This window comes from Aspergillus tubingensis (assembly GCF_013340325.1).
Source record: "Aspergillus tubingensis WU-2223L DNA, scaffold_7, whole genome shotgun sequence".
In the NCBI taxonomy this organism is placed as follows: domain Eukaryota; kingdom Fungi; phylum Ascomycota; class Eurotiomycetes; order Eurotiales; family Aspergillaceae; genus Aspergillus; species Aspergillus tubingensis.
In genome coordinates this window covers 1,307,489-1,334,767 of record NW_023336281.1, presented here as the reverse complement: position 1 = coordinate 1,334,767, position 27,279 = coordinate 1,307,489, and the positions used below count along the sequence as shown (strand labels likewise).

General features: G+C 50.9%; 6 protein-coding genes across 6 annotated transcripts; 2 read left to right on the top strand and 4 right to left on the bottom strand.

Moving 5' to 3' along the window:
- Positions 1-17: 17 nt before the first annotated feature.
- AtWU_05393 (WD repeat-containing protein) lies at positions 18-3,632 on the bottom strand (the record flags this gene model as incomplete). Its single annotated transcript, XM_035500503.1, has 5 exons — positions 18-26; positions 92-202; positions 270-532; positions 605-3,372; positions 3,475-3,632. The coding sequence occupies 5 exons, from the start codon at positions 3,630-3,632 to the stop codon at positions 18-20; spliced, it is 3,309 nt and encodes a 1,102-aa protein (XP_035356396.1).
- A 2,864-nt stretch (positions 3,633-6,496) lies between these two features.
- Positions 6,497-8,227, bottom strand: AtWU_05392 (uncharacterized protein; the record flags this gene model as incomplete). The annotated part of the gene is made up of 2 exons (XM_035500502.1): positions 6,497-8,053; positions 8,180-8,227. The coding sequence occupies 2 exons, from the start codon at positions 8,225-8,227 to the stop codon at positions 6,497-6,499; spliced, it is 1,605 nt and encodes a 534-aa protein (XP_035356395.1).
- A 668-nt stretch (positions 8,228-8,895) lies between these two features.
- Positions 8,896-9,696, bottom strand: AtWU_05391 (6-phosphogluconolactonase; the record flags this gene model as incomplete). Its single annotated transcript, XM_035500501.1, has 1 exon — positions 8,896-9,696. One exon carries the CDS (start codon positions 9,694-9,696, stop codon positions 8,896-8,898), a length of 801 nt encoding a protein of 266 aa, XP_035356394.1.
- Positions 9,697-19,873: 10,177 nt separating this feature from the next.
- Positions 19,874-20,185, top strand: AtWU_05390 (uncharacterized protein; the record flags this gene model as incomplete). The annotated part of the gene is made up of 2 exons (XM_035500500.1): positions 19,874-19,996; positions 20,060-20,185. 2 exons carry the CDS (start codon positions 19,874-19,876, stop codon positions 20,183-20,185), a joined length of 249 nt encoding a protein of 82 aa, XP_035356393.1.
- Positions 20,186-22,677: 2,492 nt separating this feature from the next.
- On the top strand, positions 22,678-24,118 carry AtWU_05389 (RNA binding protein; the record flags this gene model as incomplete). The annotated part of the gene is made up of 4 exons (XM_035500499.1): positions 22,678-22,758; positions 22,816-22,972; positions 23,024-23,219; positions 23,275-24,118. The coding sequence occupies 4 exons, from the start codon at positions 22,678-22,680 to the stop codon at positions 24,116-24,118; spliced, it is 1,278 nt and encodes a 425-aa protein (XP_035356392.1).
- A 1,235-nt stretch (positions 24,119-25,353) lies between these two features.
- Positions 25,354-27,125, bottom strand: AtWU_05388 (TBC domain-containing protein; the record flags this gene model as incomplete). The annotated part of the gene is made up of 3 exons (XM_035500498.1): positions 25,354-25,477; positions 25,792-26,570; positions 26,652-27,125. 3 exons carry the CDS (start codon positions 27,123-27,125, stop codon positions 25,354-25,356), a joined length of 1,377 nt encoding a protein of 458 aa, XP_035356391.1.
- Positions 27,126-27,279: the final 154 nt, after the last annotated feature.

Here is a 27,279-nt window from a genome sequence, read left to right as displayed (position 1 = left end):
AAAGAGGTCAGATCAGATCACATCACCTGGATTCCAATTAGTTAGCCGAGAGGGGAGCTGTTAGAGATGGTTGGATCCATATTGCACATACATTGCAGCTGTTATCATCCAAAACAAGCGTAGCATGTTCGCCTCCTTCGCCCACCGTTACACCGTGCCGTTGGTCTCGCAAGGTTGCCGCCAGGCGGGCCAGCATGTGCCTCTGTTTTGTTCGTTAACATTAGCCCAATGCTCTGTCGTAGCTGAAATACCGAATCAGGTAGACCTACAGTAATGTATGCTTCGCTCATTCCGCCTTGTCGGTCTACATCGTTCTGGCTCATGATCCGATAACTATCATGCAAGCGCTTGCGACTCCCCAGACCACCGATAGTGCTGACATTCGGTCCAAATCCAAGCGTGTTGGCCGGGTTGTCAGGATCCAAGATGTTGATACCACGCCGAGCATCTTCCTGAGCACGTCGGTCGGACGAGAAGACCTTAATGGTGTTGTCGATTCCAGAGGCTGCAATGGTAGGTTCATACGGGTGACCTGCAAAAGCACCGTTGGCTTGAATACCCTCAAAAGAGCAACTGATATACCCATGGTTGGGGAAATTCTTACCTTGCACAACATTGACTACTTCACTATCACCCTCGAGGATGTTGACTAGCTTGCAGGTTTTCCGGTCCCAAATGAAAATGTGGCCAGAGTCGCTGCCGCTCACTACGTACTCGTCGTCCAGTCCAAAGTAATTGACGTCCTTGACGGTCTTGATGTTGCAGTGGCCCATGTAGACTCGGGTGTGCGAGGAACAGGGAACATCAACGTCCACGTACTCCCTTTCTCGGGGCTGAAGGCCATACTCCCTGAATATATGATCGGCAGCCTCGGAGTCGTCACTGTCATCGGCAGAACTGCTCAGGTCTAGGTCGAGCTCTTCTTCATCATCTTCATCGTCATCTTCCTCGTCTTCATCTTCGTCCTCCTCTGCAACGGGGAAGCCGACCTCATTCTCACTGTCATCATCGATATCTGGCAATGCCAAAGCGTCTTCTTCGCCGTCATCATCGGACAACGGGGTCTGGATCCCCGATGAATCGCCTGTCTCTACCTCCGAGCTCTCTCGAATAGCAAGATGCGACCTCCGCAGTATCTTCAGGTTGACATCGCGGATGGGCTCTTCCTCCACGTTAGCTTCAAGATCATTTTGGGATCTCTCGGGCTCCACTTCGGATTCGGAGTCACTTTCCACCCTCGTCCGAAAGCCTCCAAAAGCCCGGTTTAAAAAGGCATAATCTACCCCGGTTCCGGTCTCCAGAAGGACACCACGGGCCACCTTGAAGACCCAGTAATGAGTTAACAAAAACAAGTCGTGAGTACGGCTAGAGGGTTCAGCTGATGCCCCATTGCGCATGGTGGGGTCCGTATCTACGAGGGTTTCAACTGGATATTTGACAACATTTGCAAAGGCGGCCACGGCGTGGCGCTGAGTAGGAAAGAGGATACGAGCGTCATCATGTTCAAACCGCGAGGCGTCCACGTTCACAACAGGCACATCCCCCGCCAGCCTCTGCAGGTAGGGAATCAAGACGGACTCAATCGCATCTTCATCCGCATTCTCGGCTATCGGAAACCTGGACAGGTTCCCTCGGGACGCTGCATCTTTCTTGAACCCTGCCAGAAGAGCCTGCCGACCACCTTCTACAAAGAGAAGTATAGCCTTGATGAAATCGTAACCGAACTGCTCCTTATGATCGACCGTGCGTTCGAGCGAGGGCGAGTGTATCTGTTGAAAAGGTTCCATGTCACGATCTACATCTCCGGGGGTGTATTGGACTTCACCCCCGAGAACTCGTGCGACTGTGCCTGCAGCTTGAATGAACCGCCAGGAGGTCTGTCGGTTTCGACGTAAGGTTTGCTGGAAGCGCACAATATCGGGAGTAGGGTTGACAGGGTATCGCCAGGTACGCATAATCTCATCCATCTGCGGGAGACAGATGGAAGCAAGGGTTAGTACAGTCGAAAAGGACTCGGTGAACGGTGTCAGGTCAGCTTGATTGGAGGTTTCATATTCTTCGCGTAAGGACGTCTCCAGTGAAAACATTGCCTTACGGAGCTTGACCATGTCTTTGGCGATGCGCATGCTGAGCTTCTGCGCTTCATTAAGCACAGACAATCGTGACTGCTCCAGCAGTCTTTGGGGGACCTCAGCATGGTGTTCCGTGAGAGACGGGAGGGGAATGTCCTCTGACTCGCCATTGCCATAGCGGACTCGGAAGGCCAGCTCGCCTTCATCGGGACGCTCTCTGGGTCGACGACGAGGTCGGGTTTGATTTCCGCTGGACTGCGAGGACATCGAAGTCCCATTCTGTCGCTTACGCTTCCTAGTCTTAGAGCCTCGGCGCCGACGCGGGACCGGTGTCGTCCGGGCGGAGGATTGGCGCTTGGACGCATCTTCCCTTGCATCCGGGCTCCGAATCAAATCGAAACTATATATGTGATCGCCGGACCAGCTGACAACCATCTCATTTGGGTTGGCGTCGCTAATCTTACAGGCCGTGATATGTCCGTCATCGCGCGTTTTCATTCGTTGCTGGCCGTTAGGGGCGAACCTCCGCACACACCGCGTCGCCTGATCCATCAGCTGCTCACCGTGACTACTACTGCCAGGCGAGGCACCCGGATCACCCCTCTCCGTCATCAAGTCGCGACCTAGCATGCGCCTGTCATGCAGGAAGCAGTGAAGATGGGCCCCGCCTAGCGCGATGTAATGGGGTTGGCTCGGAGAGCACGAGATGGTGTTGAGGTCGAGTCGGTGCTTCTTGTAAGAAATCAGCGGAGGTGGTACATTGGAGTCGTCATGTTCCTGTCCTGGTCGAAAAGCCATGTATCCTTGGCCGCCTCGTGGCTTTGGGTAGGCGGACGATGGTTGACGCAAGTCCCATTGACGAACCTCGCCATCTTCCGAGCACGTCAGAAAGAGGTAGGGCGACGATTCGGTAACGATCCGCTTGACGCGATCGGCATGACTGCGATAAACTCTGACGTTGGTATTCCCCGCATTCAAGTAGCGCGCATTGTTGAAAAAGTTGTTAAACCTTCGGCTCCGTGCAGATGCAGAAAAGGCAGACGTGGCGTCGACGCTGTTGCTGCTATTGCTGGAATATTCGATGTCAAAGATACGAACCTGGGAATCACCGGCGCAAGTCACCAAAGTTCGATCGTTGGAGTGTGGCATAAATTTGACCGAGAAGATGTTCGCGCTGTGGCCCGTCGCGACGGTGGTATTTAAGGAAAATGGTGCGGTGGAAGAATCGGGTTGATAGGAATAGATGTTCAGGTGCTGGTCGTCCGAGCCCGAAGCTAGAAGCTGGCCTGACCGCGACCAACTACGCAGCGTCAGAAGCGATGCATTTCGCCAGACAGGGTCCCCCACTACAAAACGATTCCTCCAAAAGACACTTCAAAAACGTAGCGCAATAATATCATACCTCAAGGCATTCACACAGCCCGAATGCCCACCCAGTTCGTTCACAATATCCAGGTTTTCCACCCAATCCTTGGAACCATAAAGGCCATGAATGCTCGCGAACCGGGAGTCCTCCCCCAATTCCCGGCGCCAAATGCGATCATAAAGCGACTCCTTCATGGCTAAGTCGATGAATAGGCGACAGATAGTGGACAATCAGGCGACACGAGATCGAAGCATTGCGCGCCGTGGAAGTTTGCTGCTGCCACACCTTCAATGACGTCAGACTCGAACGTGCGCAAATCGCGATGGCGCAAAGCTCACAAACGAAAAGGTAGACATAGGCTGGTCAGGAAGGGGAAGGAGAATCACAGTGTCAGATGAGAAGAAAGCAAGAGGAAGAAGAATAGCCAGTGGAGTAGAGAGAGTAGCGTGAGGGATTTCAAGAGGGAAAGAAGAAAGCGAGACGAAAAAGGAGAGGAGAAGAAAAAAGGCTAAGGTGGTGGTGACGGGAGGATGGCGAACGGTCCAGACATTCATTCCCTCGGGATTGATAAGTCAAAGGATCCTTCCCCAACACAACACATTCAATCAACACCGTTCAGCTCGCGAAAAGATCTAGGGTTGACAACCGTGACAAATAGTGACCATCAAAACAGAAAATAAACGGAAAGGAAAACAATTTGAAAGTGGGGTGTTTCATACCAGCAGTAGATGGGTTTTGTTGGGGGTGGGAAAGATGAAGACGTTCTATGGTAATTGGCGCTACTTGGCACTTCGTACTTTGTCCCGTTAGTTGGAGGGGAAGCCAAAGAACAAGATGGAAGAGGACAGAGAAAGACGGCAAGAAAGTGAGAGACAGACAGACAGACAGACACTGGCGGGAAGAACAAGCAAGCAAGCCAGCAAGAGGGGAAAAGGAACCAGCACAAGCTCAGCTCCACCGGGCCCAGGCTATCGGGGGGAAGAATAGAGGAAGAGAGGAGAAATGCACCCAAGGCACCACCAGCTCAGGTCACAACCACGTCAAACACCGCATAAACTTTGGGACCCATCACTGTTGGTACACTAAATACTATCTTTCGAGTCAAGAAAAAATAAAAGAAAAAAGAAAGAAAGAAAGACACAGAAAAATAGATACTAAGTCCCTAACTAGTACTTTGCAGGATACATGCAGGAAAATGTCTCCAATTTTGGGGGGAAGAGGGAAGGGAGAGGGGGAAAGAATTCCGGACGATACAGGACTCGACTTATATAGTAGGTAGGTAGGTAGGTAGTAGTAGTAGTAGTAGTAAACTACTAACTACGGCTCCTACAGAGAAAACTAATTGACTAGTAACTGACAACCTACTCCTCCATCCTACAGGAAGACTCATCCAATGGTCCTCGTTCCCTCCCTCCCCCCATTCTTTCACAGGATTCCCGAGCACATCTAGTCTTACCCATTCAGGAGAGTCCCCGATCGTCGATGGACTGAGTCGAGAGGAATCCAATGCACAAGGGGGGGAGGAGGAGGGCCAGCGCCAGGAGGTGCATTAGATCCCACAGTAGTCTGTTGGGCTCCAGCTGCGAAGGTGTGTAGCTGAAGCAATAGGCATCGTTGACCAGAAGGAGTTACACCGCTGAGGTGGAGCCTTGTCTGCCTGCCCTAGTCAAAGTATTTTAGTTGGACTGGGAGTGGATTATTCTTAGAGGAAGGACTGAAGGAGACGTTACGGTTGGCTCTGGGTGAAGCTTAATCGGGTTGACTAGGGTAGATACCACCCGAGGGTGTCACTCCAAAAAGTTCGTTCGAGATCCAGACAGAATCCCGTTCCAGTTGTGGTGATGCTTCGGAAGGACCAACGTCAATGACGACACCTCTCCCCACGTTGCTTAGTCACTGGCCGCGCTAAAATGGGGAGTTTGGCGGATGGCAGGATTGTATATAAACTAAACCTCGATCAGAGAGCCAGACATCCAATACCTCCTACTCCCTGGTTGGGAGCAGTTTACGTGTACACTCCCTGTTCTCCTTCCTACGCTTCAGGGAATCGGTAGTCATTCACCCCTCCTTGTCTCCGGGGTGTAACCAAGAGGTGATTTATTACTATTTGCCTCGACAGTATCTATACGCACGGGTTGAGCCTACATCGGAGCGCTCCAATTTGAGCTCTGGAAATCCGGTCTGGAAATAGCCAGAGAAGAACCTGTTTGTTTCCTCCCCGTCTCCTTTAGTACGTTGGGCTCATCAATAGACATTCGAGGGTTCCACATTTACCCAAGCGATCTGCACGGATGTGCACAACGTCCGCGGAAACACACAAGGCAGAGCTTGATGTAGCCAGCGGTCAAATTTATCATGCTTGTCGCAAGCCGAGGCCTGCACTGCTGTAGACCTTTCCGCGGTGAAACATGGCCATTGGTAGCACAGATTCACAAACAGCGCAGACCGATTCTTTGGAGGGGAAAGAACAGCTTAGACTCTCACGGAACATGCAAGAGAACGGACACCCCGAGCATCGGACGAGGGGATCTAAACCCAGGCCATCGCACGCTCCCTCTCCTCCCTTTCTCCCTTTTAGTCACAAGCGCGCGAGAGGTCGCTGGTCGGGTGAACAGGTTTGCTCCAGCCGTTTCCCCAAAATCAAGAATTAAAGTGGGATGGTTGAGCTTCTAGAATCTCAAGAGGCTATGATAACCGGCCGTAGTATCGTTAAGCACCCCGAATGTTGTCCGGCCGCTGGCCAGAAGCCCGCCTAGGAAGGGCTAGCGCAGAATTCTGGCGAATGATTTTGCTCTCTCGTTGAAAACAGGACTTCTGCGAGAACCGGTTTTTGGGTCCTTGGATGACACATGCATGCCTGGCTATGCAGACGGTGCCTGCGAATCGGTCCCATGGTTCGATTCCGCTTACGCTAGTAGATCCGGCAGAAGCAGTAAACTGCATGCTCTACCCCTGGGGAAGATAGGGTTTAGCATGGGGTTCGATAACGGAATAGATGGACCTAAACAGGTTCCTTTCAGTTTGACCTTCGCCCCAATTCTTCGGCGTACAGCGAAATTCACGAGTTCAACGACGGCCGTCTCCACATTCCAACTGCTGGAACCTTCCGATCATGTGCCGGATTTGCAGTCAATTGCCGGGCCAGCTGACTAACCCACTCGCGTTCTGACTTTACGACGTCGCTTTCAATCTTACGGATCGTGTTCAGTTCCTCAACCATCATGCTGGCCATTTCTTCTAGCCCCTTGGCTGTCCGAAACAGCGCGGAGTCGCCCAAAGGACCCGGATCGCCATATCCAAGAATGTCCAGGCTCTGCAGTTGTCTCAGGCACAGTTCAAGCTTCATGACCAAAGCAGATGTCTCGTCCCGCCAACCATGGTTCAAGGGATCGACAAAAACTACCTGGTCCAAGTTGCGACCATGATGAAGACGGAATGTCCGTATCTCCTCAACTCTTTGAAACCAGGCTTCGAAATCCTGGACAGCCACTGTGTGCCGTCCTTCCAAGTTGTCAGAGAGATTGTAGACTTCCTCTGCTACTTGAGAAAGTATCCGTGTCTGCTCTGCAAACCCTCGTTGCTCATTGCGCTCACGCGTGTTCTCAAGCCAGTGATGCAACGCATGCCCGTTGAGCTGTCTCTGGTACTCTTTCTCATCGCCCAGGGCCGCTCGATAGTCGCTTGCCACTGAATTATAATCGCTCCGTAGTCGTGCTTCAACGGTAGTCTCCCATTCAATGTGTTGTTTGCACGAAGACAAGTGCAACAAGCTCAATTGTAAGAGTTCTGTTTGTAGCGCTGCAATCTCCGGCCAAGACGAAGGAAGTAACGAGGAATCTGCATCCACGGCGGGCGACTCTGCCGCTTGTGTTGCAGTCGTTGGCTTAGCCACCTTCTTTGGGGAGAGCGGTTGTTGGTAGGTCGAGAGCTGAGCCCGTGACCGTACAGTGGCGGAGGTAGGAAATGGCGAAGGAGGGTCAACTTTCCTCGGAGATTGAGGCCCCGAAGGTAGCCCGATTCCCTGGCTGCGATGCCGCGCATGACCTCTAGTCATGGATGGCGTGCTCGAGCTCGAGGCAGCAGGCTGTCTGAGAGAAGCCGACCGGGCAAGTCGCGGAGGCGGAGGCATATCGGTTTTCTTCGGGGACAAAGGCCGTCCATTTTGTCTCGCGGATGTCTCGATTTTCTTCGGCGATAAAGGTCGTCCATTCTGTCTGGAGGGTATCTCTTGTTTAATCGGCGATGACAGACTTGGAGCAACGGTAGGCCTTCTGGACGAGGTAGAGGTAGGCTTCAGAGGTGCCGAAGGCTTCAGCGGGCTCGGTCTGATCAGGCTTTGGCGACGGGTGATACCGGTATTCTCTTGAGCGGGCTGCTGCGATTGCGGGACCTTATCTGAAGGCTTGCTAGGCCGCTGGGATACGCGGGGCTCAGACGGTGGTTGTAGACGAGAGGATCTTGTCGCACGTCCCTCATCGCGAATAGGCAGGAGGCTCTTGCTCCGCGTCACGAGGTTCTCGGTGCTGGTCGCAGCGCTGGAAGATGTGCTGGTTGCTGATGTCGAAGTCGTTGATGCTGGCTTACCCGTCGTTGTTGTGCGCACTGTAGTAGAGTTCTTTTTTGATGATAACAGACGTCAGTAGTGTTAGTGGAGAGCAAAAGCATGCGAGGGATGGGTAGCTCTCATGGGCGCTAGGGGGAAGGGATGGTGGAATGGGCTACTAGCAGATGCGACACTAACTTGTTTGCGGGGCTCACGAAGCGAAAGGGAACGCGTTGGAATTGGCATGATTGCTGAAGATCAAAGCATATGTGTGACATTCGACTGATTGCAATCAGATCAGTCCAAGACGGGGCTTTGCCGGGGGGAATAGATACGCTGCCCGGAAACCGTCGTTGTAAATAGACGAGGCCTGAGCTCAGCTGAGGACGGCAGGTCCGTGGTTGCCCGTCTTGCGGTGAAGTTCCGCTTTCCCCCAGGGCAAAGCTTGGCACCGCGTCAGGTGGATCGAGCCCATCTGCATGGACAGCTATCATTCATTCATTCCCGATGCATGTCTACATCGATACTCCGGGCATAGGTGGAATTTCTTTCTACTATTTAGTAATAGAGATAGACAGCTCGAATACAACTTAAAAAGTCATCCTCATTCATTCAATTAAGACCTGTCTGTGATATCAGAAGGATAACGATAACACAAACTTTTGGCAAGTCTAAGAAGAAAACCTCCAACAGCTAGAAGATAAGAGGCAATGAACAATTCATCCAGCCTTGAACATACGTGGTCCTAAGCCGTCCCCCTTGCTCTGGTAATACAGGTGGTCGAATAATAGTAAAGCTCAGGGGGCCATTTTGAGATTAGTTGAATCCTTCCGTAGCCTCGCCATGACTCTCCGCCTCTTATCCTTGCCCCAGCCATCATATCAAATTGGTTTCGTACCATTCCCACTCATAAGTTACAGGCTTCCACGACGGGGGAAAGCGACTCCCTCCACGGCTGCATTATCGGTGAACCAGCTCACCTTCTCGCCACCACCCTGGTTGACGAGAGCGGAGGGTAGGTCTCTCCCCTCCTCAGCGTCAAAGATCTGCTTCATGATGTCCTTCTTTCCACCGCCAGTAGCGACAAAGGCGACGTTAAGGGCGTGAGTCACCACGGGCAAAGTCAGAGTAATGCGCTTCGGGGGCGGCTTAGGAGAGTCGCTGATGGCAGCCACCCAGGAATCCTTCTCCCGCAGCAATTCGTGTCCGGGGAAGAGACTGCAAGTGTGGCCGTCGGGGCCGCATCCCAGTAGGATCAGATCAAAAACGGGCAGCTTGACGCTATCCTTGGCGGCAAAGGAGCGCATCAGCTCTTCCTGGTACAGATCCGCCAGCTCCTGCGGGTCGTCATCGTTGACGTGATCGGCGTCGATCGTGTGCACGGTCGGGGCACCCAGTTCCGAGGGGATCTTGTTCAGTAGCTCTTCCTTCAGCAGGCGGTAGTTGCTGTCTTCGTGATCGAGGGGCACGGCGCGCTCATCGGCAAAAAAGATGTCCCACTTGGAGAACTGAGCGGTATCCTCGGGGGAGCCATTTCCAGGGGCCAGCAGAGCTTGGGCGAGGACTTTCGGAAGGGAGCCACCAGAGACTGCGACGCGGAATGTGCTGTGACGGCTGAGGGCCGAGTTCTGACACCGCAAGACGTAGGGCCTCAATTGCTGGGCCAAAGCGTCGTTGTTAGGGAAACTGTAGAGGTTGGGAGCAGATCCGGCCATTGTTACGGCTAGATAAGACGCGGGTGAGATGGGGGGGTGGGGAGAGAAGTAAGATGGGAAAATTCACGAGTTGGAAGAAGAGAAGAAAGGGTAGTATTCTCGGTCGCTGGTTACTTGGTAGTTGGTAGGTAGTTTAGTGGTGGTGGTGGTTTTCGGTCAACAGCTTCAGGCGGGGTGTGGCGGGGCAGCAGAGGAGACACTGGAAAGACTCCGTACCTGCCGAAAGCGAATCACAACCCGGGCGCAATCTGGGAACACGTTCCTGCGCCATCCACAAGCCAGTCCAGGAAACCCCCCATCATCATTATTATTGTTTTTCTCTTACAGCATCATGATGTGGATAGCATTATTGCCTGGGAGATAGGGAAAAGAAGGGAAAGAGGAGGGGGGGGCCACCCAATCTTCGTCAGAAAGACGCTAGTGACGGTCGCTTCCCATGGATTGACGAGTCACTGGTTACAATGTCGGGTTGTCAGTTGATACTGCGGTGTGTAGGACTAGATCATCTAGAATTGCGCGATGGTCAGTCGGGAAGAAAGATCTGGCAGTCCTAGACCCTAGCCATGACGTCGTTGTTGATGCCATCACCAAGGGAGGGGAAGGGAGGGAACTGGAAGGGAAGCTCCTTTGCAGGAACGAGTTTAATGGATTGTGACCCGCTCGATAAGAGAAGAGTTCCTATCTCGACTTCTCAGGCTCGGATATTCGGCGAGGTTCTCTCTCGCTCGTCTTATGCTCTCATCCCACCTCGGAAGCATTGAAGAGACGGGAATACTGAATAAACACCATTGTTCGTGAATTGCGAATTTTCCCTGTTTTGATGCCTCGTCGGTTCCTGGTCGTTCAATGGAGGGAAAGGGAACACGAAAGAGAAACCGATGCATGTGAGATGATGTCACCGTAACGTCTCGCTGTCTGTAGTGGGAGGAACTGGGAAGCTTCAACCTACTGACTTACAACTATCCACTTACTAACTAACTAGTTGGTACAGAATGCTGCTAACTAACTCATAAAATTACCGCTGCATTGTAACTAAAGTATTACCGATGATGATTGGCAGTGTTGGACCCTCGGCGGTTGAACACCACCACTCAAATGATGGGAAAGAAAGATACAAAGTAGATAGGACAAGTCGTAGGCACTGACGTTTTGGTCCTCGTGCATTACCGCCAACGGGGTGCGGACCGGATGCTCACGCGCGATTACACCATCCTGCAGATGCCAGAGAAGAATCCAGCAGTAGGATGACCTCCATAAGGCAATGCTGGCACCCGGTGACTGTCCTAAACTAGCGGTATCAGTGCATCGGTGCAGGTCGGCACCATCATATCGCAATGACCCTATTTTGCCCCGTAAGAGCCTGAAGAAGTTGTGGGAAAGCCCGGAAGTCAAGCAGATTATCCTCTGAATCGCTATGGAGACGAGAAGGGAAAAGCGGCACCGTTGAGAAAGAAAATAAAAAAAATACGTGTGCCTGACTTCCGCAACTCCCGTGGCCATCGTGACTATGGTATCAACCTCAATACATACATCGTTTCCATACGGCCAATGCATGGATCTGGGGTGATAGTTTTACGCACGGTAAAGTATGCAGGTCTACTTCCTTTTTCTGAGGCCGTGATTTCCAGTCCTAGAGTACGTCAAAAATTTCCATAGGCCATGACTCGTGGCTATGCCCGTTTGACAGAAAATGATGCATGGGCAAGGCATATCAGGTGACACGGACCTGCCGTGCATCCTTCCCTCTGCACCAGACGACCTGTCTTTTCCAGTCCCCGTATGCAGAATAGGAAGACTATAGGATGTGGCTACAGGATATACTGCTGCACCTGGAACAGCAGCCAGCATTTTCTTTTTGAAAGTGGGGTTGAAGAGGGGAATGAAGTACAGATGGGATGCTGTATGGATTGCTAGGTACAGCAAAGCGTTCCGGGATGGTGGTTGGTGGTTGGTGTTACCAAAATGAACATCCGACCTAAAGTCCATAGCTGTCATCATTTCCATTCTTGGCAATTAGCCGTGATGCTGGGATGAAAAGGCATCTAGTCTGTAGTTGCAGGGCCAGTGCGGATCGGCGAATTACCGGACACTACGAAGCAAGAGAGTGAGAGATCAACAAAAATAGCACAAGGATCCTACCCCGTACATAAGCAGAAAATGCCTCAAGGATCTCACGGCCCTCAGAATGCACACGCACGAAGGAAAAAGGAGTCAAGCATCTGCGGTGCTCGACACCGCAGGCATGGATCTCAGGCCAACTAGCTCACTCCGTCCCCTCCCCCAATAATGCATGGCAGGGTAGGGGAACGGGAGTAGGGATTCGGATTTTCGGCTGGGTTTCCTTTTCCCCACTGTGAAGGACGAAGAAATCGACTGCAGCTAGCTCGCTAGCCACACTTACCAAGACAAGCCGGCTTTGGCTGGGTTCCCAAGCGCAACTCGAGATACGAAATGAATCAGGTATTTTTGGTCCAGCAGACAGCCTGCTGAGGGAAAAAAATGGATCAGACCATCCGCTAGCCCCCGGGGTGCAGCAACGACAACGCCGGCGCAGAGTGAGAGCACGGAAACGGGTTCCGTTGAAAGCCGAATGACGGGCGATCAAGGAATGTCCACTGCGCCCGGATGGATAAGTCAGGATAGTGGTGCTGCTACTGGATAGTTAGGCAGCTGGGAAAGGCCCGAGCCGGTAGAACATTCCTATGGTCCGTATATGCCTACGCCGATATTGCATCAGGAGGTATGAAACTGTCCAAATGCCTTAAACCGGACAGCATGGATCGACTGCCCGATAAAACCTGCGAGGAATGATGGACATGGCATGGCGACTGGAGGGGGGATCCTTTCAATGTCTGACAGAAGAGTCTGAAACGCCCGGGGTGGAGCCCGTAACCGCCTCGCGAGTCACGGTATGCAACACAGCCGCAGGTCTTTGCACGAGGCTGAGGTAATATTGGCAAATGATGGGTTCATGCCTGACCTTTGTACGGAATACTTTGATGGTAATTTGACCAAAAGGAACTTTTTTGAATGATGAATAATCGACAGGGTTCTGGTTGTCATGGAGAGATCATGATGATGATAGCTACGATCCATGGTCTACCAATCGCAGACTGCAATCGAGCAGCTGAGGCTAACTCTTCCGGAAACATGACCATGGTAGATTCCTGGTAGCGCCGTACTTCCGACAGCCTGGGAGACCCGTAGAATGGTATCATGGTTCGCCCACTCAGCAGCGTGTTTGGGACTGACACTTGTTCAATGGAGGTTTAGTTGGGTTCAGTAGTGACAGGCAGCCACTGAAAGACATGAAATAGGGCAAAAAAAGGCACCAGGGCACCAGGGTACCCCATGCTCCGCCAAGGTGAAATGGTCCACTTAATATTCTCATTCTCATTTTTCACCATTTTCATATGCCCCTCGCAAGAATTCCAATAGACCCATATCTCGTGCGTTGGACTGACTTAGCATGACTAAGGCACAAAAGATAGTGGGAACGGAACGGTGGAGGTGGTGGAGGTGACCAGCGAGGGCGAACCGATACGCCGATTACCGGCCCTTCGGGCTCTCATTTGTCGAACCACAAGTACAGCAAGGCCACGAGTGTTCCTGAGGGAAGAGGAGAATGGCAGATCGAAACCAGTACCCAACACTAACAGTCCAGGCGATCGCCCCGGACGACTCCATCCACCAGGATCAGTCATGACGACACGACCCTCGGCTTTGGGAGCGAAGCACCAACGAGAGGAGATACAACGACGATGTGCGGACGAGGGGTGGTTGACGCAGCCAAACCAAGCCTCGCTGGCCTGCATGTGAGGTAGAAGGCAAGCAAGCGTAAGTAAAAGTACAGTTATGTTATAGGTTGATGATTATCTAGTAATTAGGTCAGTCAGTCAGTCCGGTGGCAGCTGCACTTTTAACAGAGCAAGAATATAACCAGAACCCTAGCACTACATACGTAAGTAGTGGCTTGTAATCTATGCAGGATACTGGCATTGCTTGAAAAGTGACCGACAGGACAGTTCAAAGTCAAAATTAAAAAGAGAATTATAATAAAAAGACAATGAATTAAGATCACATCATTATTGTCGACCGATCTCTAATCGATCGACTCTACTGGTCCCCGAAGAACCATAATGCGACCGGGGAGGGCAGGAAACTCAAGGCAGGAAAAGGAAACGGTCAGTCAACGCACCAGTGGATGGTGTCGGTAACCGTCTGGTAACTTCCAGCATGCCCTGGTACCTCCAGACGACCCGGAACTAAAATTACGGGCAGCCTGTGAGACAAACCCGACCAGAGCAGAACAGGACAGGACAGGACAAGACAAGACAAGACAAGACCACACTCAACTTTCCCCCTCAACAGGTTCAAGTCATAAGAATCGGCCACCTCTCATGTCATGGCATGTCGTCGTTCTACACACACAACCTGAGACCAGGATATTAACATCGTCATTCCATCGCAGAGGAATCCGGCCTACATACATGAAGGACTGATCCTCGCCTTCCCTCCCCCTCCATCTCTTCATGGTTGACATCCTCCAGATTCAACTCTGAAACTGGCATCCACATTCCGTGCAGCAGCAGCAGCAGCTTTCTCACAAGAACTATCGGCTGCCTTATCCCTCAATCGGTATTGATTGCTAGCCTCATTCTTATTATTAGTCTCTTGAAGCTCGACCGTCCCCCTGTCTTGGGTCGATTTTATTTTTAAAAGAGAGACATAAAAAAAAAACTACTGTTTTATAATTTTTCTTTCTCATTTTCGTTTATTTATCATTTTATTATTTTTATTTTTTTTTCTGCCCTCCCTCCAAACGCCGCCTCCTCCTTTCCCCTGTGCCTCGTCAGAAAATAATATAAAGGACTATTATTTTACCCAACTAGCTCAGGCCGGTGCAAAACAGGCGCGGAAAAAAGTGGATCGATCTGACCCTGAGCACTTCGCTTGGCGCTGGGCTCTGGTAGTATAGATACCTTCCAGTCACTACTTCCCAACCCAGCTCGAGTCTCCGGTCACTCCTTTTTAACTCTTCTGCCTATTCTTTCACTGTCGTCTGGAACTTATTCTTCCTCCTTCTTGTTGTTCCTTTCACACGTGGTCAATCTCTGCTGCCTACTAAGCTACCAAAGCTACCCGGGCACTACCAGAACCATACAACGCTATCGCCGTTGTATTTCCGTGTTTTCCCAAGACAATCTAATCGACTCCGCCACCCAGTTGAACGTGCCTAAATAACCACTCATCCTCCCCTCCACCCCCCATTCTCCAAAAACCATTTTCGACCTTTCTCGGTCCCCCATTTTTGCAGAACTTCGGATATCGAAATTGCGCCCAACTTCACTGGTCACCACAAAGCTCATCTTTTTTTCTTTCGAACCCCCAACCGGAGCGGAAAGGAGAAGATGAGCTCTTCCTCGGTGCAAGTTCAACCGCAACCTTCCGGCGCCACAAAGGGGGTCACATCCCCGACTGGCTCGACCCCCGGCTCCATGAATTTCGACATTGTGCGCTGCTCTCGCTGTCAACGATCTATGAGTCTCGAAAACGAATCCTCTCCCGGCGTGGTTCGTTTCGGCATGAATTCCTACTACTGCAGTCGCTGCGCATCCATGGTCGGCTTCATCCGCTGAAGCCCTCAACTCGGACTAGCCAACCAACCCACGTTTCTCTGCGAACTCAAGGAAATGAGAGAAGGGACAACACCACTACTACTACCACCGACAAAGCGACACAATTATTTCGTCCGCTCTATCGCTATCCCAGCTCGATGGTGGGATTCCACAACGGGCGGAGACGAGTGAGAAGACAAAGCCGACTTTCGACGTGACAAATGCTGGTTCTACACCCTTTCTTCGCCTCGCCGTTTACTCAACCCAACAATGCATTACTCGGGACCAATGTTACTGTGCTGGCACAGATTGTTGATTCTTTGTTGTGTCTGATTGAGTGAGGGTTTGCGCATGTTGATCCTGTACTCCTGCGTCGCCGGTTTACCCCATATGGATACTAGCTATTGAATCTGGTTGTGTTCCTCGGTGCCCTGCCGATTATTTCGCAAATTGGCGCGATTCATGTGCTGTCGCAAATCAAACATACACAACCGCGACTGCAAATATCGAACCTCCTTCCTCCTGCACCCCGCAACGCGCCCTACATTACGCGAATATTAAATTCAGCATGTGGAATTGGAATTTGTATTGGCGCGGGGCCGCGTGGCGGTGTCACCGACCAGGCAGGGGGGAGGGGCGAGGGCTGATGATGATGATCATCTCGTTGAGCAGAGTCCCACTCTCCATGCGAACAGCGCTCCGCTCAATGATGATCGTCCAATTCCTTCCATCCCCGCCACTCGCACCATACCGCACCGAGGAATTTTTCTTTGCCGTTGAAATTGGAGATATTATTACTGTTTTGTGAATTGATTTGAAAGAATTGCTTGCCTGCTACCTTAGCCTAGCCTACTATGATACCCTGTACTTGCTTTATCTTGATTTGTTACTTGGAAAGGGGGGTTATTTGTTTACCGTTTGGATTCTATTGTGTGAAAGACGACACAAATGATCTACATACACCATGTCTTTGTTACCTTCAACTCTCAACTCTTCCAATTTCCACAATACCAATACACACATATAGTCATATTAGCGAAATCTACCACACTACTACCTACCTACCTACCTAAAACAGTAATAACTACATTACCAAACAAAAAGAAACAAGCAATGCAATCAAGCTCTGCAGAACACTTCAAACTCAAATCACCTAATCTCCATCCCCATCATCCCATCTATCTCAAATCAAACCCCTACCTACCTACCTACATACATACAAATAATACCCACCAACCAAGTAAATCTCAAAACTGAAAACCCCTCACCCGAAACCCATCCGGCATGCGAGAATGACAGATCCTTAAGCACAATGATGCAATTAAATCCCCAGATTTCAACCCCAATTCCAATTCCCGATTTCAATTTCCTTTTCCCCCTTCTTCATCCTGTGACAAACATACATACATACATACATAATCCATGCGCCGTGCCAATCGTAATGTAAATCCCGAGAGCCTAAACGCTAATCTTCTCCCCCCGGAAAGAAAAAGATAGGGAGAGAGACGGGCGGCGGACAGGGAGGGAGGAACGATCATCGGCCGGGATACTACTTACTTACTGTGGAGTGTAGATACGAACATGTTACTTATTCGTTATTACCGTATGTACTTACTTACTGACTGACTGAAGGAGGAAAGGAATGAATGGACAGATTGGGGTTTAGTGTACTGTGTTGGTGCTCAAGCCACGCGCGCGTTATGGTCCGGGGCTGATAGATACTACTATAGTACTAGATAGATAGATACAGTAGGGATGGGCTGGGACGCGGGATGATCCCGCTTGTTCGGAATGTGGTGGTTTGGTGGTTTGTTTGTTTCAGGTATTGCTAGTTATCTGTCCTATCTATCTTAGTTAAACTATTGACTATCTGAGTGGTTTTGGTAGTATTACTTTATTTGGGTTTTGGGGATTTAATTTGAAGGGGTAGGTAGGTAGGTAGGTAGGTAGTTAGTTACTGTGGTGAGAGGATAGCATAGTCCTGTTCTCTCTTATTCCCTCTCTTATTTTTTTTTTCTTTCTGCTACTGCTCCTTCCTGCCCCTGCTGCTGCTGCTGCTGCTGCTGCTGCTGCTGCTGCTGCTGCTGCTGCTATTATTACTGGTAATTCTGGTCTTAAACGCTGGGCAAAAGAACTAAGAGCACCGGTTCTCAAGCTAGCTCTGACTAGCGTTAAGCGGAGTCCCAAATGTGAGTACTGAGCGTACTCCGTGTTGGGTTAGTAGCATGTAGATACTGAGTCCCTACTAACTGCAATTGTCAGTAGGTGGTAGGTTTTAGTTGGTTGGACTGGTGTCTACCCCGTAGTTCGTGTAATGCCTAAACCCCGTAATTCCTGGGATTTTTTCTCCGTATTTTGGCGCCAAGGAGGGGGGGGGGGGGGAAAGCTGAACCCCCCCTCTTTCGTCTTCTTTCCTCCATTCCTTTTCTTTTTATTCCCCCGACTTTTGAGCGTGACGACAACCACAAGCAAACAACGACGGTGAAGTCCGTATACTAGGTATTACATGGGGGGTCCGTCCACGGACCTTTTACCCCTCCATTGTTTCCTTCCCCTTTGCCCACCCACCCCTCTTCCTCCTCTTCCCCCTTACAGTGATGGGACATTAGCCTGGTTGCCTGTAACACGGACACGTAAGTGTGAGCAAAGTACTCCGTAAGTACTTTGGCGTTGCCCCGCATAAGAGACGCCGTGATCGGATCGATGGCAGGTGTCTTGTCACGCTTGTGTTGTATCAGAAATTCAGAGCCCGATTCGAACCCCGAGCGAGTCAGGGACAGCAAGTCAGCCGTCTGGGACAACGGAGATCACTCACATTAAACTAACTTTTGCTTTTGCAGACTATAATAGTTAGAAAAAGAGAGGAAATTCACGCTGGATTACCTAATGGAGGTTGTGACGGGCGGCCCTTCAAGCCACACCCGAAAGATTGCTTGACCGACCCCTTTTGTGGTGTCGGCAATGGTGGGTGTCGCTGATCAGTGGGTCGTGGCTCATTTCAGTCGTGGGTTTGGCCTCGTTTCATCGTCTCGTCTACTTTGCTCGGGGTCCACCGTGCTATGGTGCTAGTATCGGGGTTAGCACTGAGCGAGCGATGGGGGGAAAGCACCTGAAGGGCAGAAGGGGGGCGATGAGGGGACGGGAGAAAGCCTCAGGATTGGCTTACTGCAATGGGTGGCTGTGCGCTGGAGAGCTCAGATAATCAACTCGATGGTGTCACCCAGTGTGAAAGCATCATGTGCGTGGTACTGTATAAAACCTCAAGTATTGCAGAACGGTCTGCCCGATGTCATGGTCGGCAGACGATTTATCCCATGGTCACCGTGTTAGCGGAAATGTCAGATAATCCCCGAGTGAGCCTCGATAGGTGACAGGAATGGCATTGCCAATTGCGATCCAGTCGGTGGCCGCTATGTCCCATTGCATGTGACAGGTAGAGCTCGTTCCTCAGAGCTCCGTTCCATGGTAGTTGTCTGAATCTAGTGAGTTGTTGTCCTGAGGAATCGAGGGCGATCGACCGGATCTCCCAATTCGGCCAGTCTCAGACAGGAAGGTAAGTCATGACTTCGAGATTCAGTATCACAGCAACGTTACGATCCAAAGAAACCAAGCAATAATCTTAGGTTTCCGCTCCACAGCAGAACAGCGATTACGCCCCGTAGCTACGATCACAAGAGATCCCATCTTCACATCATCGGGGTCCCACGCAGACATGAAATAGGTCGTAGTGTTCAATAGTCCGCAGACTACTGTGCTGCTCATGTATGTAATCGGTAGGCGCGACCAGGCACGGAGCGACAGGACATTTTAACCTCCTCGTACGGCAGTGACACGATCAAAGCTTAGTCGTCCACGCGACCGAGACCGGTAAGTAAGTAATCCACCAGGAACATCCAGCGTCTTCCCTGATCGGGAATATGAAGATTTCAAGATGGTTCCATCTCAAGTGGAGAGAGAGATCTTGAGCCAGCCACGACGGATAGCATCCTCTAGTCTAGCTTCAAGTTTTTTAGGTCCCCGGGATCCCGATGGGTCACGAATTCCTCGATCCCTTCTAGATTGTTCGCCTGGTTGGGTATGGAGTCATCAACGAGTACTTGCTAGTGGGAGATCCTACCAGAGCCGCGGGCCCGTGGGCGGAGGGCAAGGGCGAGGGCGAGGGCGAGGGCGTGCCTAATCACCAACTAAAGTCTACTATGTTGTATGGGTCGATCGTCCGACTATCGATTTTTAGCGGAGTTTCTGGGGGAAGGTAAGCTAGATAGTTTGTGATCTGCCGCCATGATCGTGACTCAGCCAGGCTTGATCAAATGGACAAACACACACTCAAATCATTCACACTCATAGGTGAGATCTAAGGCGACTGAAGCAGACAATCACCTCTATGATACCTGATTCGGAAGAGTCAAGGTCCCGGCGCGGACAGATTAGACTCGGATTGCAGCGGCTTATCTCGGCAGTTTAATCCAGTACCTGGCGTTTTAGAGTGGCTTCCCTGATAACTCTCTCTCCCTCTCTCTGTTTTACATTTCTTTTTTTCCAGCTGTAGGTTCCCGTAAATGGGATCCGATGACATCCTCATCCACTTTCAGCCCTCCCATCCTATTGCTCCTAGTCTCACCTCACCAAACCACATTGGTCGCAGCGGTTACCGGAGCCTGACGCCTGCTGCCCGGGCGTTGGTTGGTGTCTCCCGTCCAACGCTTCCCGGTGACTGACCAGACTTTCTAACAATATACGGCCAGCTGCCGTGTGACATTCTTTTGGATGTATCGCTCAGCGCCGGCGGTGACTGGAGTGGCAAGGTTTCGATGCATGGAGTGGACAGGTACTCCCGGGCGGCAAGACCACCGGACCTACTTAGGCGATGACTGCGACTGTTGTTGGAAATGGATACCTCATATGCAGGTGGCTTCAGGGATCTTCCCGGCCGAATCTGGGTGGTCCCAGAACCGAATCAAGGGGCAAGGCTGGATCCGACTGGGGAGACGCAAGTTGTTCAATAGGCTGCTTGAGAAGCTCGCTTGCTTGGGTAGTTACTCTGGCTGGTCTGCTGTTGCTGCATTTCATTTCGTTTTGATCTCTGCTGCGATGCATTCCTGGATGACTACCATCTGTGGAGACATGGGCTGAGACCGAGACAATTAACCCGAACTTACTAGTGCAGCAATGAGGAGAGGCCTGATGAAAGAGGAGGGAAAGAGGTGGGGAGAGGTCGAGTCCGGGTGAAGATGCTGCAGTCTTTGACCTTTCATGATCAGACATGAGACAAGTCCGACTGTGTAACTCCACATCCCCATTTCAGGGCTGAGGTTATTCTATTTTTGCTTGCAGTGCTGCTTACTTAGTATGATGAAGGTGACCCAAGGGATGCGAAGGGAAAGCGGAACAAAAAAGAAACATCGTTTTCCGTGTCGCATCAGCTGTCTGCTAACATAATATTGGATCTCTACTTATTTTGGTTGGCTGCCCTTCTTTGAGGGAAAATATTTCTGGCCACCGCAGGGCTGACCGAAGGTGAGGATGAGGATGAGGATGATATTAACGGAAAAGCGCAATGCCATTTGCCTTTCAGGGCGATGCAGGGCGGATGGTCCACCATCAACTCTGTTTTTTGTTTTCCCGTCAGCAGCGATTCTTGGTATATTTTTAATTAATCTATTTGTTTTATTTTTTTTATTCGAGACCAATTTTTTCACTTGATTGACTGGACAGGACAGAGACCTTGTTGTTGTTGTGGCTGCCCTGAGATCTGGCGGTGTAACCCTGTCCGCCAAGCGTGACGTACTCGAGTGTATTGGAATGAAGGCGGCGGATGAAGAGGAAAAGGTGTGATGAGTGATGAGTTATGAGTCCATGGAGGTTATTTTGGAGTTGGTGTTGAGGAGTGCCATTGAAGGAAAGGGCTGGATCCATGATGTTGGGTTAGGTTTCTGTTGTTGGCGACTGTGCCCATTCTCATCGTCATTTACTTTCCGATCTTTACCAATCAATCATTGCAGCTTTAACTCGAGGATATACTTCGAGTGTCTCTCACTGCTTCTCTACTAGTCTCTAACAGTACTTTTTTCCTGGTGCTACATGAGCAATACCGGCTGCTAGTTAGTTCAATCTCACGCAGCACACTATGTGAAGAAATCATTAACTTTCTTGCTACAAATAGAAATCTCTCAATCAATTAATTCAATCGTCAACTCACTGGCTCTGATTGACAGAACTGGCTGACTGAATGACTGGTTTTTAGTTTATGCCCAGCAAGTCAGTCAGCCATCATACAGCAACTAATCAATTTAATCAACTAACTATATTTACTTTTTCTTTTCTTTTTTTTCCAGTTCAGTTCATTTCTTTTCTCCCCCGTCTCCTCATTCAATCATTCTTTTACTCATCCACTAACTACTGTACTTACTTCTTTCTTTTTCCCTCTCATCTGGTTTTTTTGACTCCATCACTTTATTCGGCCACTCAAGCTCAATAGTGAGTCTCCATCTTTTCTTATCCATCACTGTTGATCATGCATGACATATCATCATCAGCCTGCTTGGGCCCCGTCCTCTTTCGATCCCTCGACTGCGATCACTACCACCACTACCACCACCTTCTCCTCCCAACTGCCTCTGCCAGTGCTCCCAAATTGACCCATCCCAGTCTCCTCCAGGCGTCAGGCTCAGAATTCCCTCGCAAGCTCTCCAGCACCAACTGCGCCCCCTTTTAATTCGTCAGCGGATGCATCGGTGGCTTTCGTCTATTTTCCTTCTGCTTCCTGGCCTCGTTCCACTAATCTTATCCTCACGGGTCCTACTGTCCTCTCCGTTTCCACTCCCTCGGACATTCTTCCTGTCTTTGCTATTCTTATTCTGGCCCTCCTTACTCTACCTGCTGCTGCTTCAGCACTGGCCTCAACACTTTTCGCCTTCGGTGGGCCGCTTTCGATGTAGAAGGTCGATCAACCCTCGGGCGCTTGTCTTCCAATCTTGACATAAAACCCACGAAGCACTGGTCCTCGATCTCTTACATTTTTCCTGTGGATCTGTTTCTCTTCTTCAAACCGTACCTGATTGTTCTGAATAGCGACCGGGGTCTTTAAGGACGAATCAGTAAGCATAATCCCCTTGGGCATCATTGGTCATACTACCCGGGTGTGAGACCGTCAGACCAAACCCCGATACTTATATTCTAGCGTCTAGGTCACTACCCCCCTGCTAACCGAGTCCATCCTGCGCATTGAAGCTTAAAATCATCGGAAATAGTTCTTTTGTCAGAAGATCACAGGCTTTTAAGCTCACGGGGTCCACCTACTCTTCATCCATTCTCCGAGCACTCAGGGGATCTGACATATCGATCCCTACTATACCACACTATCATGCCTTTCCCTCCACGCGAGAAGGGCCGAATGACAAAATCCGGAAGGTCAGAAGAGGAATTCGTTCTATTCCTCCAGGGCGTATGTCTCACACGTGGTACATCCCATACACGCGACCATGTCTAACCCTGAGTGCAGATACCGGCGCACTGTCGCTGGCAAGAGCTCAAGGACCTAGTCCGCCAGACAGCCTTACATATCCGTCAGGCCGTGGTCTACGATGACCAGCATGGATTCCCAACCGGTCTTGGCCAGATCATTGTGAAGAACGAAGACGAAGCATGGCGAACCTACCGTGCGTCATGGAACCCAGATAGTCAGAAACTAGCTGACAGTGTGCTTCTAGATAGGCTTTCTACCAACGGCTGGGAAGGCCAGAGCCTGGTTGTCACATTAGCACGAACCAGCTCACCTACACGACCAATTGCCGGGCCTACGAAGAGTCCAACCTGCGTGATCCCGCCCAACTATGTACCAGGCTACTCGACTCCGCCACGATCAACACAAAACATGGCAGTGCCTCCGTCTCCCATTTCCCCCGAGTAAGTACAGGAAGTGCATCCCCTTCTTCCTCAGGCGACGACTGACAACTCATAGACCCATCCTATCCGGCAGTCCAAACTGCCCGACATATCCAGCTACTGATTACGGCCCCATGGTCAATCCCCTAGCAATGCCTCAACAGCCTTTCATGCCTTTCCCCACAGATCCAGTCACACAACAGCCCATAACAGGCATCCCACCGTCGCCCGCTCCTCTCCGCCAGTCCTTCGGCGACGCCTTTGCTGTTCCCTTTCTCCCCACATATCCTTTTACGACCACGCCACCGTTCCCTGACGCCCCAGCACATGGCGGCTTTAGTCTACCCGGATGTCGGGCCCACATGTCCGGCAAAGCTTCCTACGGCTACAACCCGGCGTTCGCGCCGCAGATCTACCACACCGGGGGCCCAGGCCCCCGTTCTTCCCCACGACGAACTATATTCGTGCAGAACCTCAGTCCCACCACCACTGACAAGCTCCTTTGCGCCTTCATCGAAGAAAGCGGCGCCACAGTGGAGCAATCAGAGGTGTCCACGGACCCTGATACCGGGCGCTGCAAAGGCTTCGCGCGGATAACCCTACGCACAGCGGATGAAGCCAAGCGTGTTGTAGCGCAGTACAACGGCATTAACTTCATGGACGCGAAAATCCGCGTCAAGATTGACCGGAGTCTTCATCTCGCGTACAGCCTGACCCGCGAGAGACACACCGGTTCGGTTCCATTAGCTAACGCGAACGGCCCGGTCGCAAAGAACCAAGGACCATATGGTCCTGGCAACAACAGCCCGAGGTCATCGTCGCTGTCTTCGTCGACTTCAGCGTCGTCCAAATCGGGCGAGCACTGCGGGCCTCTGGTTGTTAATGGGTCGAACACTGGAACTAAAGCAGTGGCTACTTAGCCGCATGCATTCCTTCCAACATTAGTTGTGATAAAGAACGCATTAACTGGCTAGCCAAGCCTATAGTTGTTATCGATGTACACATATATTATCATCATCATCAATGTTCACTGCAGAGGGTAAGGCCGGGATAGAACGGGATCATGGGGTTGGGTTCACTACTATGTTTGATGTGCTCTGGTATTGGATGTGATCATAGTTTATATGTGCATGATCTTATTTCTTATTTCCTCTACTTATGTGTGCGAGGTGAGGGTTTTCCAATGACTTTTCCAGAGTGAGATTTACGGCGTGCGTCGAGGGGGCGTTAACGGGGTTTACTGAACACAAACACTGAATACATACATTTACATAGATAGAATGAATTAGTTACTTCTATTGAATCAAAGCAAACCCAATATTGGGAATGAAAAAAAGGCATGATGCATTCAATCAATTTCATCATTTCACTCATGAGTCATCCATCTCATCTCATCTCATCTCATCTCATCTATCTGACTGACTGACATAGTCAGATCAGCCTTAAATAACATGGTCAATCAATCAATCAATCAATCAATCAAAAATCAACATCTCCAAGTAAAATACATCCCCAATCTCCGTCGATCAACCAATCAACTCTCCTATATGCTTTCTTTTTCCTTTTTCTCTTTCTTTTTCCATCTTTTTTCTCATGTCTCAGTCAGTTCCATCAATGATATCATGCTCTCATAACAATCAATAATACATACAGTAATGGTAGTCAGTGGGTTAGGTTAGTAGGTTAGTTATCATGAGAAAGGGGGAAAGCAAAAAAAAACGCCAGAAATTGTTCAAAAAAAATGACAAAAAGGGAAAAGGGAAGAAAGTGTAAAATACAAGTACAAAAAGGGTAAGTACGAGACGTCTCAATTAGGTCATCGTTAGATCCGGCGCGTACGTGAGAAAGTGAAAAGGGTAATATAAGTAGCGTAGTAGGTTCAGGCAGGGAGACGGAAAGACGGACGGCCGGACGGGACGGACACATTAGTCCCAATTCGGAATATTGTTTTGGGTCTGGGTCTGGGTCCGGGTCCGTGTGGTGGTAAAGTAGTAGGTGGCGAATTCGGTGGGTTAGATGGTAGTAGGTGGTAGGTAGGTAGGGTTGGTTTTCGTGGCTAGCTAGCTGGCTGGCCGTAGCTGAAGTCGTAGCTGTGTTCCCTGGCTAGCTGACTAGCTAGCTGGAAAAACAGGGAAAATAAAGAAACGTGATGCCATCATTTGGCATGGTCGATTAATTCAGCGTACAGCGGCTCGGGGATCTTGCGGACGATTAGGACCGTCAGGGCGATGATCTCTTTGGCGTCTAGTGGTGGGAAGGATCGGAGGATTTTGTTGGGACTGTGGATGGGTCGTTAGCGCTGTTACCTCACTTCACATGTTCTCTGAAATGTCTGCTGCGGCCTTTGTTTTGGGTTTGGGGGCTATCATATCGTGCCTAGGAGATTTATTCTCTCAGAGGGAGCTGTGTGTCGGGGCTGTGTTCTGAGGGGATGTGATTTGTCTTGTTTATCCCCGTTTTTGTTTTGTTTTTGGTGGTATGGTATTGCTTTTTCGAGTGGACGAGGCGGACGAGGAAAAAGAAAACATGAAAAGGGGGAATGAACCAGGGTAGGAAAAGAGAAAGGCAAAGAAGAAAAAAAAAGAAAACATACCTCGGACTTTCCAGGATCGTGTCCCTCATTCGAATTAATTGCGCCACGATACACAAGATATTTAGATGTGTTCCGTACGCGAACAAAAAGTCCCAAAGATGAAGCACTTCCGGAAGAGGAGGCGTGCACGCGCAGAGGGTCAACACCGACGGAAATGCATACAGTTTCGCCTGTAGGCCCTTAGAGAAGAGGTACGCCGCTAGTTTGGGCTCAACGATCTCTAAACATTGATCGACCAAGCGCAGTCCTCGATGAACCCCATCCATGGCGCCGCGGATGTAACCCGGACATTCGCGTGTAATAAACGAGTGAAACAGGGCAAATGCCTCGACTTCGCTGCGGGCGGCGTAGAGGAATGGAGCGCAGAGCACATTCATGCCTTGGACGTAGATCGCTGATTCATTTGTAATCCCGCTGCTGCCGCCGCGACTGCTGGCAACACTACCTGGTGTTCCAGATGGGGAGGGCTCTTCTTCAATGCTCGGAGGTGTGTTGATCAAAAGCTCAATCTCTCGGAGACGTGACGAGGGACGCGATCGCGATCGGTATTTATTCTTTGCATCGTGGAGTTTCCATGCGACAGCGTTAAGTAGCCGGATCAGGCTGGCTTCCGTAACGCGGCGTTTGAATAGGGGGTCTGTGGCCATCGTGCGGAATGTGTCATTGCGGATTTTGGTGTAGGCTGGGGAGCGACCACGGTGGATGAGGGAGAGGTATTCGTCGGTTGGAACGGGAGAAACATCGAGAAGGACGAGCCAGAGGTAGATTCGGTAGGTGGACTGTCGCGATAGTGTTAGTGAACGTGTTGCTCTGGATTCCACGAGGGGCAGAAAGAGCACGAGGGGGGGCGGGCTACATACCATGCCATCCGCGTCTGCTTCGACTCGTGTCGAGAGAACGAGGTACCGGAGCTCCTGGAGACCCTCCTGAAGGTTGCCCTGGTGCGGACCGTCCCGGAGGAGAGTCTCCAAGACCGAGCGCTTGATTCCAAACCCAGAACCCGTCTTTCTAGCCGATCGCTTTTGAGTTCCTATCGCAGGGGCCTCCCGAGACGAGGCATCGCTGTTGGAGCGCGCCCGGCGTTGCGAGCGCAGTCGCACGGGTGAGTCCAGCTGAGGAGGTTGGGCGAGCTCCTCGGCGCCAGCAGACAAGCGCCCCGACGGCGGATGATGAGCAGAGGAAGGTGGGTGAGATGAGAGGATCTGATGAGACTGGATCTTGCGCAAGCCTCGCATGGTCCGCGGTGAAGGTGACCCAGCCAGAGCAGCGAGATTAAGCTGGGCCTGGGTGGGATGGAAGGACGAGGGAGAAGGAGAGGACTCGGAGGGCGCCATGCTGGGCTGGGCTGGGCTGGGCTGGAGGAGTGGAGGGAGAGAAAGAGTGGGCTCTGCTGCAGGTGTGACGGACAGACGCTCGATTGGATCAGCAAGGATTGGGGTTGGGGGTCTGCATCTGGCGCAGAGATACAACCATCTTCCTTGAAACGTG